Source organism: Pseudopipra pipra, chromosome 15 (assembly GCF_036250125.1).
Source record: "Pseudopipra pipra isolate bDixPip1 chromosome 15, bDixPip1.hap1, whole genome shotgun sequence".
Classification (NCBI taxonomy): Eukaryota; Metazoa; Chordata; class Aves; order Passeriformes; family Pipridae; genus Pseudopipra; species Pseudopipra pipra.
Genome location: NC_087563.1, coordinates 17,408,561 through 17,424,158, shown reverse-complemented (window position 1 = coordinate 17,424,158; position 15,598 = coordinate 17,408,561). Strand labels below are relative to the sequence as shown.

At 46.5% G+C, this 15,598-nt stretch overlaps 1 protein-coding gene across 3 annotated transcripts in view; it reads right to left on the bottom strand.

Moving 5' to 3' along the window:
* FSTL4 (follistatin like 4) overlaps window positions 1-15,011 on the bottom strand; it is a 197,949-nt gene extending 182,938 nt beyond the window's left edge. For 2 of the 3 annotated variants that reach the window (XM_064672240.1, XM_064672241.1), the window contains exons 1-3: window positions 14,907-15,011; window positions 10,108-10,243; window positions 253-286 (exon numbers count right to left, since the gene is read on the bottom strand). In XM_064672240.1, the coding sequence (XP_064528310.1) occupies window positions 253-286; window positions 10,108-10,233 (160 nt within the window). In that variant the 5' untranslated portion in view covers window positions 10,234-10,243; window positions 14,907-15,011. The remainder of the gene's footprint in view (window positions 1-252; window positions 287-10,107; window positions 10,244-14,906) is intronic. The other variant, XM_064672242.1, reaches the window with a different exon arrangement.
* Window positions 15,012-15,598: the final 587 nt, after the last annotated feature.

The window sequence follows — 15,598 nt, the reverse complement described above, 5'->3', positions numbered from 1 at the left end:
CCTTGACTTGCACCCCAAACACCATCATGCAATTCTGTGCTAAAAGAGCAGCTTTTCACTGAAAAAAAAAAAAAAAAGTACAATTTGTGACACCAAGAGCTGTCAGACAAGCACCAGGCACAGACTGTTGGAAATCCCCCAGCAGCACGACCTTTCAAGTGGGTAAACTTAGGCTTGTTTTAAAATGTTACTGCAAGAATACTCGACACCAACACACACACACACACACTGAAAGAAAACTGGGTTTCCTACCTTTTCTTCTTGTAACTTCAAACCTTCTGGAGTCCTATAAGGAAAAAGAGAATTTTTTGGTGGTGGTTTTTATGAAATACGAGAATTGTTCAAAGGCAGGAGGAACAAAACCCCCTAAAAACATGAGTCACTGACCCAGGGAAGCAGCTGTGAAGCTCAGGGCAATAATTGAGGAGTAATTACAAGCACACACTTCAGTTTGTTCACAGATATTTGATGGATAAATATAGCACAAAGTGATTCATTACTGTGGAACACAACATTTTTCTTTAAAATGGATTTTTTTCCCCCCTCTACTGATATTAAGAGGGAGCAATCTAGGAGGGTTATTATCACTACACCAAAGATTTGGGGTTGAGGAAGGAGGAGCCATTACAGGTACTTTTAGCAGACACTTGTTCAAATACTTGAATAATTTCAAAGCAACTGGACCACTCAGAGCTGAGGCTCATTTCAGCCATGCACACCTACATGATTTGCATCACAACCATCTCTAATACAGAAACTTCTGTTAAAAAGGCACTGCATAAAGTCTCAAAGGGTACTGCATTCCCAGACAACACTATCTGCTTGTGCTAATGGTGAGACTTCAGAGGAATAAATATTTAATTTCAAGCAGTAACATTATTTATGGGTTAATTACAAACACGGTTAATTTCCATTGTTGGAGTTACTTCTTGCAACGAGTATTAAAAACAGAGAATCATGAAGGACTGTTAACAGACCTTGGCACCCTCCAAGTCAACTGAGAGGGATAAACAAAAAGAGGGGTATTTGCTTATAAAAACCACTGTCATTATTCCCTGTAGGATGCTACCTCAGTGATCCTGAGCAATGTGTACACTGGCATTCAGGATTAGCAGAGACTTCAAAGCATTTATCCTCTTCAGGCAGCAAAGCTCCCGAGCTGCACAGGCAGTTTTACTCCAGGGACCTCTCAGAGCTTTTCAAAATATTAGTTTGAGAGGTGGGGCACAGGATAAAAAAGCCTCAGCCCCAGCTGCTGTCCTTAATCCTGTGTACATGGAGGACATGCAAAAGGGAAGAGTACTTTTAAAGTTCCCCAGAGTCCCTCCCTTGAACGAGCTGTTTGAATTCTCTGCAGTTCAAAAGCTGAGAAACACTAAAACTAATTAGAACTATTAATATTGATCAAAAGAAAATAGACAATCAGACTCTATTAAAAAAAAAAAACCAAGTGTCAGCTCACTTGTATTAAACACCCTTCTGGTACTTCCATGTCTGCACAGACATCGTGAAAAACAAAGGATGGTCTTCAAAGTTTCCCTTCTTTTACTCTATTCCCCTTATAATAATTATGAGCTCTGATGAATATAAACTACCCCAAAACCAGATGCAGGATTCAGAAGAAAAGCTTGTCAGAACTGCAGTGGGAGAACATGAGGTCAGTTCAAGCCCTCACTTCTCATTTGTGTCCCCCAAAATATTCCTTCCATGAAGAAAAACACCAATGACACTGAGAATTCTCATGATTTCAGGAGAGTACACAGAAAAATGGGAAAATACCTGGCAGGGCTTAAAGAGCAGCACAAAACGGTATCAGGCCCAGGTAGAGACCTTTCTTGTGCTAGAAGATACTGCCCTCAAGTTAAAAAAAGATCACACAGAGGTTTTAATAGTGTTACCAGTAGAGATCCAAACTATTTTGATAAAAATGACACTAAAGTTCTCGAATGCATTGCCTGAGGAACACTTTTCTGCAGAAGCCATAAAGCAGATGGTTATAAATGAGACTTATTTCATGGGCACCATTTAATGACTGCAAATTCCTTTAACTAAAAATCTAATTTTATCAGAGCATAAATCACATGCTTTGAAGGGAAAAATTTGTTTCGGATTTTCCATTCCTTCCAGAAAGCTTCTTCATGTACCCCTTTAAACAGCACTTCATTAATGCAACACAACACTTTTATTTGCCAAGGTTCACTTTTAGCACCTATTTTCCTACTTTTTAATGTTTAGTCAATTGAGTACAGAGTAAAAGGTCTTTCTGTTCTGTAGCTGAAGTGCCTGATCACTGTCATGTGGAAATCAATGTTATGTGTTTGCTTCAGGATTGCCTTTCCCCAGCCACGCAGCTACTGAAAAACTGCATCTCCTAAAGACCAGTGTCATCGAGTGTGATAACTAATTCTACCAGGATGAGGAAACACAAAAATCAGAACCAAAATCCAAGGCAGTTCAGTGCCTGCTGTCACAGAGCTTCACTCCCCTGGAGCTGCCGTGTGTGTGAACCTGAGGCAATTTAACAACTGCTTTGCACAAAGCCCCTTTCTGCTCTTACAAAGGGAATGCCAGTCTCTCAGAGGGCAGCATCTACCTGTCCTGCCAAGGCATAATAGCTGGTTGGTGTTTTATCTCCTGATTAATGCTCAGTCATGGGCCCACGGATGAGCAGAGCACTGGGGATAAATCAGATTTCATTCAGAGCAAACACAAGGCACTGGGAACTTCATTGTGCAGCGTTAAAACACAACACCACGGAGGGAACACACAATATACAGCAGTGCTCGGTATCCAGGGTGTTGCAAATGGGTTTACTGACAGTCATTGGTGAGGGATTCAAGCAGCAAAACCACTGTCAGGGTGTTTAGTACAGAATCCCAGAATGCGTTGGGTTGGAAGGGACCTTAAAACTCATTCCATGGGCAGGGACACCTTGCACTGGACCAGGTTGCTCCAAGTCCTGTCCAACCCAGCCTTGGGGACTTCCAGGGATGAATTCAGTATTTAGAGCTCTGTCCAGAGCTTTGCATTTCCCATCCCTTTCTGTTCCTAACCTCTGACCCACAAACATGGAACATGGACCACCAAGGCTGGCACCAAACAGGTACCAACTGCCCTCAAGCACAGCAACCCCCAGGATAACCTGGCAATGGTTTCAGTCTCCTGCCCTTTAATGCTGATTTAGATTTAGTCAAAAGACACCCCTTTCTATCAGCAGAAGTTACCACGGTGGACTTTGTGAAGAAAACCCCACCAATTAACACATCAGGTGGAAGAGATGCAGAAGAACAGGTAACACAACCCAGACCCACAAATTTCCTGCACTGCTGGCCTGGAGCAACCCCCTTAGCAGACCCTTTGTGGGAGACACAGCAGTGCAGGCAGATAAATCAAAGCCAGTCCCTGCAGCTGGGCTCACACTGGGGCTCACAATAAATCAGCTGCCACCTCTGCACACCCCAGGGCTCCAGGGAGCTGCTCTCAGGCTCAGCCCAACTGCTGCACTACTTCTAAATATACTGTCCTGACTCACTTAGCAAATTAATAAAGAACTGTCTCTTCCTATTAATAGATTATCATGCCAGGGATTTTTTTTTTCCTCCCTTCAGAGTATTCTCTTCCTTATCTCCAGTGAGGGGTCAAGCAAAGAGGGCAGGGTTAGATGGGATATTGGGAAGAAACTCTTCCCTGGGAGGGGGGGAGGCCCTGGCACAGGTTGCCCAGAGAAGTTGTGGCTGCCCCTGGATCCCTGCAAGTGTCCAAGGCCAGGCTGGATGGGGCTTGGAGCAACCTGGGCTAGTGGAAGGTGTCCCTGCCCATGGCAGTGGAGTGGAATAAATGAATTTTAAGGTCCCTTCCAACCCAAACCATTCAATGAAATGACACCCAGCACAGGGCTGGTGAGACACTCTGCACACGGGCTGTAGCATCAGCAGAGGTTATGACTAACACACAGCTTAGCCTGACAATCAGGATTTTCTGTTTACAACCAAGAACACAGAACATTTTCAAAAACCTCACTAATCAGGCAGAGAATATCCACTTTTTTTTTTTTTTTTTTGATCAGGCACATGGGGAAAAAAAACCAGATCACGTGCTCCTGTTTTGAAAAATTTTGCTACCAGCACAGACACTGGCAATTTAGATTTGTCCTGTCTGGTATAAACACGGAGAGAAGCTCTGATGTCTCACATCACACAGGATCATCTGCTCGCCCATACGGCAGCTAATTGAGGTAATTGCTGCCTCTCTGATTTTGCTCACTGCTATTTCTGGACTTCAGATGAGAAACCCAGGTACAGCTCCATAAATTTCCACATTGTCATGGGGAAGCTCCTGGGATGGCTGTTTTTAGAAAGCCCAAATTTGCAGATGTAGCCTGGCTAATCTGAGGAACTGATAATTCCCCTGCTTGATGGTACAAAGTGCTTTAAGTAGAACTGTCTTCCTTTAAAAACTACTGCTGCAGCCTTTTATTTAAAGGGAGAATATGCTAAAAATTAGTCAATATTTAGTCTTTTAAGGTTAAATGGCCTCTGAACAGAATATCACAGTGTGACCCTCTGCCACATCACAGCCAAGTTAAGACTGCCTTTGATTTCTTTTTTTATTTGCAACATGTTTTACTCTGCTTTTATTCTCTTCTTCAGAAACACACCAGCATTTCCCCATCTAGGTTTGATTTTTCACAGTTGCACCTTGACAATCCCTGATCCTGGGCCATAAACCAAAATTCTTCAAATTTTCTGCTATTATTCAAGTATGCAGTGCCTGCTTTGCCCCAAGTAGTACAGCATTCACAATTTTTAGTACTCCAAGCATAAGAGCATCCCATAAGATACAGCATTTATTAAATCCTCTGAGGACGCAGAAGAAGGTAGGTGGGGTTTGGGGATGCAGAGAAAGGACCCCAACAAATATATATATAACAAACAGTCAGTAGACAGATACTATCAAAACATTCCACAGCACCTTGAACTGCAGATGCTCTGATAACCAGCACTCAGAGCAAAAACTTCTCATCTCTGCAGGGATAACATACTAGTTAAGATTTCGACTGCTCCACAAAAAAGCAATTACAGCTTGTTAGAGATAGCACTTCAATGCAGGTAACAGGGAGTGAATTATCACTACATACCACAGTGATACAAAAATAAACCTCACTCTTGTCTCCATGTACCTTCATTAATGCTTAAACAGGAGCAGGCTGGAGCCCAGTACAGATTTAAGTTCAAATTTGATTCTTTCCTTTTTTTTTTTCTCCAAACTGAATGAAAAGCAGAAAGAACACTGACATGGCAAAGAACACACGACTACTAATAATAATTAAAATAAATACCAGGATATTAGATTTTCAATTGCATATAAAATTGATACACTGTGCCTGTCTCACTCCAAGCTCGTGCTCTGCAATTGTGTCTCTATTTGAATTAGAAGCAAAATCTTCTGATAAAAGTCTTTGCAATTTTGTACCTTGCTTTCCAAAACATTCCTTTCCTGGTCTGTTGGGTTAGGAAATATGACTTTGCTGGGGGAAGGAGCAAAAAATCATCCCTATGACTCCCTTGCTACTCCGAATAGCCTGCTGTGGTCTTCAGATGCAGCAGTAAGTGATGCAACATTGAAGAATCTGAATATAATGAGGAATTCCAGCAGTAATTGATCCTCCAGCCAAGCACAGTGGAGGCTGTGAGTGGACTCCAGAGAGGTGCTTTATCCTGGCTAGGATGGCACTGAAGGGCTGCTCTGACCCAGCTGTTTGCAGGCAGAGGGAGGTGTGAGGTACATTTATCCTTGGAGGTTTTAAGCAGTTCAGGTGCCACAGAAACAGAACCACAGAATGGTTTGGGTTGGAAGGGACCTTAAAGATCATCCAGTGCCACCCCTGCCACACCTTCCACTAGACCAGAACTGCTCCTAAACCCTTCCAACCCAGCCTGGAATGCTTCCAGGGATGGGGGGTCTACAGCTTTGGTCAAGTAATAACTACTGAACAAAATCCACGGGCAGCAACCCAGTCAATAGCTGCCAGCATGGAGAAAGTTATGGTGCCTTGAAAAATGAGCAGGTTTGCTGGGTTTCTGAGCATGAAAATAAGCATTGGTCTAACCACCCAGGATGCTCTGAGGTTGGTGATGTCATTTGAAGGCATAAAGCAAGACAAGGTATCAAACAGCAATGGGGAGGAATGATCAAGGTCCCTGCAGTCTCCTCAGGCTTCTTAAGGAGGAGGATGGGTGGCAAAAATAAATAAATAAACAAAAAAAAAGGCACAGCATGAAAGCCAAATTAAAGCAATTAAGTATTTCTAGCAAACCACAGAGCTGTTATGGTTCTGTAGCCCTGAGCAGACCACAGGATGTCTGCCAACCTTTGCTGGAGCTGCTTGGGAGCTTGGTGACATCCAAATATTTAACAATTCAGCACAAAACAACTACTCGTGTACCACAACACAGGATTATTCTCCACTTTCACGCTCTCAAGCTGGGATAATATTGCTCCAGTTCCCCACCAGCAGTGCCCCAGAAAACCTAACACACAATTTAGTTTCTGAGATGACTCCTGTTAGAGGAGCTCCCTGCAGCACATGGGAGATCTGGGCTGAGGAAGTCCTGCAGCACTGCTCTGCTCCCCGTGGGCTGGGAAAGGGAGATGGAAAACCTGTCCCAAGAACTGTGGCAAAACTAGCTTGGCTTCAGCACACACAGGGAAGCAGCCCCTCCCAGAGGAAGCAGGGAATGGCAGAAGGAAAGCTGGCTGTCAAATTTCAATCTTGAATTAGATGATTTTGCAAAATACCCCAGGAGGCTGAAAAAAAAAAAAAAATCAATCTGAGTGTGGAGTTCCTTGAGAGACTGAGTGGACTAACACCCCTGGCTTTCCATCAGAGCCTCCTGGCCAAGTTCTCCTCCAAATCCAAACTCCAGGGTTATTTCAGATCCAGGTTGTTTGTCTTTTTTCTGCTCATGCTGGAAAGTCCCTTCGCTGCCACTGGCAACGACTCACAGAGCTGCATTTTTTAAAAACTCCTTTCTAGAAGGAAGAGGTGACCCCAGTCACACACCTGGTGTTCTGTGGGCAGCTCAAAGCCCTTCTAAGCCAGCACAGAGCTGCCCATGAATCGTGCTCACCCCTAACACATCCAGCTTGACCATGGAATCAGACTTGCTGAAGGCAGAGGCAAAAACTCGTCCAAAAATACCCCTCTGCAGTGGTGACCTCTATATATTTAAGTATTTTGGCATCTATTCCACTCAGTAGGATTGAGTCCTGTGATGGTTCAACCCTGAGAAGCTGCACCCAAGTCCATGTGCAATGCCCAGAAGCTTCAAGAGCTTTCCAGCCCCCCCTGGAACCAGCCCATGGGAAGTTTCACAGTGTAAATGTGACAGAGTATCCTCCAAAATTAACACAAACCAGGCAAGTTGCAAGTTTCCACTTCAAATACTAATGCTGTCCTTTTTTAAATTAGGTTTTCTATTTTAGCTCATTCTACACCATTGGAATTTCATCCTGTATTCATGTATTTATTAACTACCTAATCAGGACTACAAATATTCCAGAAAACAACCCTCTTCTCAGGAACACCCCAAAAATTTGAGGGGTGAAAGGCTGAGCACCAAGAAAAACACAGACCACTGCTGTGTTAGAGTTCATTTCTCATCAGAAGAACTGTAGAGTGTAGTCTTATTTTTCCTTTATAAATGCAAAGCACAACTGCAATAATTCTATCACAAACCATGAAGAAATCAATTTAGCAATCTGAACATAAATTAAGCAACGTTTTTGATTCAGTCAACCTGTTCCTATGTAGATCAGAACAAGTATTAGTGAGGGTCAGTGACCCATACCCAAGTATTTGCTTTGATGAAGTTCACAGGAATTTTCCATCAGAGCACACTTCAAATTACTTGACCTGTAAATTAACCCTTTACTCGTTTCTAAAGCAATTTTAGTGAATTGCCAGGAGCATTTCTATTTGTGATTCAATGTTTTCAAATGCATATTAATGGCTCTGCATATTAATCCAGCCATAAAATTTGGTGCCTAACGAACTTCTCATGGATGAGGAGCTCCAAACTGAACCAAGCCCAGCATCACTACAGAAGGATTTCAGGTGATTTTTATTATTGAAAAGGTATTTTGGCTAAACTGTTTTCTGCAAGAGAAAATATCTGCTGTCTTCTCTCAGAAGGTGTTTATCTCAGTTTCCCTGACCTACCAAAAGCTATGCTCAGGGCTTTCAGATTCATCTTGGTGTTTGGTGCCATACTTTTATAAAGACTATTTCTTGTGGAAACAAAGCTCTCTACACAGTTATTTTTTTCAAAAATCTGAATTATAACTCTCATCTCTTGAAGCTCTTTTAATTGCATTCTTTGTACATTCAGAATTTTAATAGTCACACTCGTTGAATTCTGAGCAAACCTGAGCAAATACATTTCTCACTGAGATTCTTCCACCTCAAGCAGGATCAAGTAATTGGTAAAATAACGTCATGGGTTTTAGGGAAAGATCAAATGAATTAGTGTCTTTCAAGTAATGTAATAGTTCTGTGATTTATGTTAAAGTAAATTATTTGAGTAATGAATTTAATTCTTCAGAGTAACTTTTTTCAAAAATCAAAACTAATATGCATTAGTGAAGAATGAGATTTTTTTCAACTGCAAAAGCATGAAAAATACTTAATTATTTTTTTAAAAAAGGCAAAAGTGACCTGAGACTCTACAGGAACATGGTTAACAGAGTACCAGTGTATCACCTGAGCCTCCACAGCAGCAAAATAACAGTGGGGGTGTGGAGGGGAACTGTTTTTCTTCACTTTTACAGACCAGAGGATGGATAACTCCAGAAAAAAGGACACCTGAGACAGAACTCAGAACCTCCAACAGCACTGAAATGACTTTTAGTCCTGCTAAGCAGCAAAGAGCAACTTTTTAATTGGCTTAAACTATAATGCAGACACTTGTGGGTGTTTGTAGATGGGATGTGACTGGGAGAAATGGGATTCTCCAGCTAGAACCAGATCCTGAGGCTTAAATAGATCCAATTGCAACATGAATCCATCAAGGTCTTATCATTAGCCTGGCATTGACTGATGTGTCTGCCAGGACAGAAGTGTTGGAGGCACTGCCAATTAAAAAATAGCCAAGGCTCCCTTTCCTGGCCTCCCCCACCACCTCCCACTTCCAGAGCCACCACTTAGCAAACACATGATCATCAGGAACTAATTAAATAACTAAAATTGTTTCAGCATTCAGCACTGACTGCTCAAGAAAGCCACAGTTGTAGATTTTTACGGTTTTATTCACAAGTCTCAGCCTCGGACATGTGAAAATATGAGCCTAAATATTTCAGCAGGCAGCACCGAGCCCTGGGGCAGAGCCACCAGCCCTGCTGGGACAGCCTGCACCCAACCCCTGCCACACCAGGGACCTGCTCCATCCCAGCACGGCAGCCAGAGCCAACACTGGCACCTCCAGCACTGAAAACACCTTCAGCTGCTTCTCCATGAGCCTGGGACTGAACACTGGGAAGGGCATCACTGCCCTGCCCTCCTGCACAGGAGTCCCCCCAGCCCAAGGAGACAGGCACTGGGGTGGAGGAGCATCACCCCTCCACTGTCCCTGGGGCCTTTTCTATGGCTTTGTGCTTCCCAGGAGTTTCACATCACTAAGTCAGGAGGGAAATGCTCCCGGGAAGTCACTTTGCTGATTCTCTCAGAGCTATCTATGGCTCAGTTTTCCTTTTTTTTTTAAGCAGCAAAAGAGCTTTTTTTCAGGTTTCACCTAAAGGTCCAGTGACCCAAGTAAAGAACCAGGACAAAGCTTGCTTACTAAATTTAGTTTCATTAGCCCAGCAGCCCCAGGACAAAGCACCTCCACAACAGCCAGATGCCCAATTTCCCTCCCAGATGATGTCAGTATATCCAGTAAGTCTAAAACCTTCTGCTTCACTGTTTCTCACTGACCTCCTCAGCAGGTGTTTAATACAAATATACATGAATAAGCCCACACTTGTTTTTTGTTTTCGGCATGGAGAGCCTCAACTCAGCCCCAAAACAGAAAGGCAAGAGCTGGAGCTGCAGCAGCAGCTGGTGTACGGTACCTCTTGGTGCCACCTCCCCGCGTCCGAGAACAGCCTCCTGCTCCTGTCCACGTCCATCCATCCCCTCGGGACCAGAGGGAAAACCCCGAGCAACACGAGAGAGCACCAAAAGCTTCTTGATGGCATCGTTTCAAGTCTGTTGAAAACAAGAGAACATTCATGGGACAACCATCTCACAGCCAAACCCAGCTCAGGCTCAGTAACGCGGCAGAAGCTGCAGCTGACGGTGTCCATTCGCACTTGGGCAGTGCCCATGGAGCTCTACAGTCCCACCCCACAGCAGTTTTACCCCAAAACTGTCCTCAGGACATGCTGTTCCCACACAGCTCCTGCAGAACCAGAGTCCTGGGATTTCTGTAACTACTGTGGCCAAAAGCAAACCACACCAAAGCACAATATTATGGTACCGTGGAGGCCAAAGGGTGACTTTTCTTCCTTCTCCAGAGCCCCCAGCAGCACAGGGTCATTCACAGTCAGAGACTCACACCTGTACCCTCAGCAGATCTTCAGGAAACCCCCAGACATCCATTTTGCTTCTCTGACCACTGGAGGCTCCCAGCAATGTGACAGAAATGTCACTATATCACTATTCCCCTCTGATTCAGAGGGTGACGCTGCCTCGAGCAGATACAGCCACTGCCACCCCCCTTGGCTACAGTCAGGTGTGACAGCTGACACGCAGCACACAGGGACACTCATTCTTCCTCCAGAGGGTCACCAAACCCACCCAAACTTGAAAGACACAAATCAAATGACAAATAAATCCTGCCTGAAAAGAGCTGACATGTTTCTCCAGTCATGATGGAGGTGAGTCCCAGCTGGGGCTGTGACTTCTCTGCTCATTTGCTTCTGTCCCAGGCAGAGCCATTTCCAAGCCCTGCCACTCATCCCACTCAGGAGCAGCACCTTCTCCCTGGCAGTGCCCCACCACACCCCACATCAACTGCAGGGAACTGGGAAGAGTCAAGCCAGGGTTTCCACCACGTCTGCATCCACTCTGAGTAGTGGTCCTTGCCTTGGGCAGGTTTTTTAATGAATTTGGAAGCAAAACCAATGCAATTACTCCAAGTGGTGTCAGATGGAACTATGGTGTTCCACGCATCCCAGCCCTGCAAGCTAAGCCAGGAGCTGTGCTCCCTCTCAACTTTTCGGGGACAAGAACACGAGGTTGTGTCTTTTACTTTCTACCATCAAAATACCAAAGGAGTCCTGGAGCCCTTTCCATGGTGGCTGAGGGAAGTTGTGACCTTTCCCAACAGCTGTGGAGGATGCAAACACAGACCCCTTAACGAAGCATAATGACACTTGATGAAGCAGGCAATGGCATTTCTACAGGATGCAGGGCCAGGCTGCTGTCTGGGCTGAGCACACACCCCAACATTACCTGCTAATGGCAAAATTAAGCCGAGCTGAATTAACTCACCATGACATACCTTGTCTTGACAGGACTCATTTTACAGTGTTTTCCTGCCGTGTGTTTGCTGCAGGGTATATCCAAGCCTCCTAATTTTGGAGCCATGACCACTTAGAGCGGCAGCGACTCAGTCTCAGCTATTCTGTTTGCCCAAAGACACCCCATCACTAGAGGGAGCACAGCCCACAGCACCTGCAGAGCTCAGGCAGTGCCTTTCCTCAGCACTCATGTAAATACCCTGAATGGGGAGCATTCAGGAAGAAATCAAAATTTATTAGGCTTTCTAAATTCCAATTAGAAAGCTCCGATGTAACGCCACTGGGGCTACAAAAAAATGTTTAATAAACCAAAGTCACTCTATCAATAAGCGACAAGCACATTGTTACATTATGAATTGCTCTAGCACAGCAATACTGTTTCTCACATGTTTTTTGGGGTGGTTGTTTTTTTTTTCTTTTATAGAGGTATTTTGTATGCTCAGTTGATACCATCAGAGCAAATACAACTTCACAGTTCTAGAGACCTCTGACTCATATCCTGCTTGAAATTACAATCCTGGAGCAAAACAGGGCACTCTCGAGTTTAATGTATATTTAGTAAATAACTAACAGCCAGAAAACATGAAGGTGCTTGGATTAGGATCTGTGACACTGATGAAATGAAAGGGCAGCCCCCACCTGCTAGAAACTCTGGTGGTTTTATAAATAGAATTTGTAGAACATCTTTCTCTAGTCAGCTTAAAAATCACTTATTTTTATTGCATGCTGACTGACAGGACACTAATTGCTCTCACCCACAGTGAGAGAAGGACATGCTAATATAATATACATTATATATCTTAATAGCCTCAACCAAGCAACAAATAGGCACCATAAATATCAAGTGAGGATTAACTCTGCAGTCACACAGCATTTTCATGTCACTTCACTCAGCACCCCCTCACCCTGAGCTGAGGGGAAGGCTCTGTGCAGAGCCCTGCATGGCTGCAGCTCACAATCCAGCTCCTGGATGGCAGGCTTAAGTTCCCTGAAGTCAACAGAAAATCTCCAAGTGATTGAATAGATACAGACCACCACTGTAAATTTTGCTACCAGTTTCTTTCCCTTGCCTGGGGGAGGCACAGATTTGCAAGATGTGAGCCTGCATGGACACCACTGCCCAGATAAATCAAAGCCTGTTACAAGGGAGTTGCAGCTAAACCTGAGAAGATTCTCAAGAGCTGGGGGTGGAGGAAGGAGTCTCTCACACATCTGCTTTTACCAGTGCTTGTGAGCAGAGAGACAGATTTTAATCTGCTCCATAATGCAGGAATTCCTAATTTTGATGCTGTTACTAGAACTAAACCAGACTATATTGAAGTTGAGCATCACATTCACTTGTGACACATTTCCTTTGCTTCCAAAGCAATTTTGGCTCTTGTGATAAAGAATATACTCTGCAAAGCCAAAAAGTTTACCTGAAGGTTGTTGTTTCTTCCTCTGAGCTAGAAGAGCCTCACAGCTCTCCTTGCAGCTGGCACTGCTCTAGCAAGAAACACTCCACAAGCACAGCAGCACCAGGCTATGAACTGTGATCTGAAGAAGCTCAAACACGAAGGCAACAAGGGCACCAGTGACAGCAGAACACCCATCCAAGGCCAGGTGGGTTTGGACTGGCACCAACACACAGGGAGAGCCTCAAATCACGAGCAAATGGGTGCAGTGTCTCCACTCAAAGGATAACAGCAAGCAGATACAAGCCAAACACAAGCCCAGGTTTTAGGGGACAGGTTTTGGAGCTACTCAAGCATCAAAGGTCACCTTGAAAAAGGACAGGGTCTGGGCACACTGAGTGAAGAACAGCACAAACTGATCACAGCACTTCTGTGACATCCAACGTGAGCTGTCTGACAGCCAGATCGCTGCAGAGACCCCACAACTTTCTCCTCCACGACACAAAAGCTTTAAGAATTCAATTATGGTGGCTATAATAAGATTAAGGAATTTGCCAAAAGCAGTTATTGGTTTTATTTTCAGGGCTACTTAAATTGTGGCCTATTTGAGAAATTAGTGGTTTGCAACAGCTTTCAATAATTTCCAACAAGCTTCACATTAGAAAGAAAGAGGTTAAACTTAATTATCTGAAGTTCTGAATTATCTGTTGCTATAGCAAAAAGAAAGTGTTTGGACATAACTGTTACCTCTATACAAATTGGCTCCATTAACACCAGATAAGAATCTGGTCCTTAGTTCCTGTCATCAACCTTCCCAATTGCTCCAGCCTTATCTAAACTGCATTTCTATAGCTGACAAAATAATTTTGACATCTATAATGTCTTGTTAGGTGCTACAAAATTTTATAACAAATGTGGACAGAGCCTTCCTAAATCTTCGTTCGCAAAGCCTAGCCATGATAATGATGGCTACAAAATTAAGGAGCAAATCCAATCTAAGGTAACCTTTCAGCAAGACACAGTGAAGCCAAATAATGATTTTGGTCAGCTGTCTGTAGTTAAATACTTAAAGTCTGGATGGGTTAAGAACTCACTGGAATCAGCTGTGATGTTTCAGTGCAAGCCCGACTTTTCATTTGAGCCAAAGCTACTTGAAAATATTTCATTTGATCCTGAAATTCCCCAGGACACTTCAGTGCTCCCAGCAGAAACCTAGGGAGCATCAATCCAGCAGGGATGCAGGACTAACAAAAAGCTCCTGAACCTCGCAGGGATTTAACCACGGGTCTCCAGGCTCGACATCCGAATACGTTTCAAACGCAGGTTTGCTCCGAGGTTACACCCGGAGAAGTCCCGTTCCACCCCTCCCGTGACCCTCCGGCGGGCACGCAGCGGCGCGTCTGCAGCATTTCGGGGGGTTTGGGGAAGCAGCCCCGGATGTCACAGCCGAGCAATCCCGCGGCTCCCAGCGCTCCATCCCCGCTCCATCCCCGTTCCCGGCGGGTCTCGTCCCCCCCGGCCCCGCTCCAGCCCCGTCGGGCCGGGCCCGCACCGCCCCCCGGCGGACACGGGGGGAAGCGCGGGCCCCACGCGCGACCGCGGCGGGACGAGACGGGACCCCCGCCCGCGCCCCGCGGCCCCGCACACCGGCACGGGGGCACCGCGGGACACCCGTCCCGCCCCACGGGCGGCACGGCCGCGGCAGGATGGATGCGGGACCCCCCGAGCGCGTCCCGGGGCCGAGGGAGCCCGCCCGTCCCCGCGCCCCGGCCGGCACCGAGCGCTCGGGGGTCCGCGGCGGCACCGCGGGGCTGCACAGCACCCCCAGCACCCGCGGGGACGGGGATGCGGGGATGTGTGGGGCTGTGCGGGGATGCGGGAGGATGCGCGGGGCTGTGCGGGGATGCGGGGGGCACAGCGAAGCCCCCGCGGGGCGCTCCCGGCGGCACTCACCTGGGCAGGGCGCGGAGCTGCAGAGGCGGTGCGGGGCCGTGCGGGGCCGGTGCGGGGCGGTGCGGACAGTGCGCGGCGCGGGCCGGGCCGGCCCTATTTGTGCTCTCCGGGCCGGAGCCGCCCTGACGTCAGCGCAGCATTTGCATGTTCCGCCCAATCCCGGCACCTGTGCGGGGCCCGGCACCGCCCCCGGGGGGGGCCGGGCCGGCGAGGACCCCCCCTCGGGGACAGCGGGGCCAAAGGGACCCCCCCCTCGGGGACAGCGGGACGAGGGGGACCCGCGGTGGAGCATCCCGCGATGGAGCATCCCGCGATGGAGCATCCGGCGGGTACCACAAACGCGGGGCCGTCGGTGGGTCAGGACCAGCCCGTGCGGGTGATGCTGCCGAGCCCCCCCGCTCCGCTGAGCTCGGGAGCGATGCCGCGGGCAGTGCGGGTGCCAGGCTGTCCTGAGCTGGGCGACAGGGCACAACTGACCCCTCGCCATGTGCCCGTCAAACGGGGGGACACGCGGGACGCCGTGACCCGGCACAGCCAGCACGGAGCTGGAGCTGCTCCTTCCATCCCCACGTATCCGGGTTCGTACGGAAAGGCAAACGCTGAAATTCCTTCGTTCGCCTCGTCACCATCACATCTGGTTTCCAAAACAAACAAAACAAACAAAAAAAAAGAAAGATCAATACAATAATTTC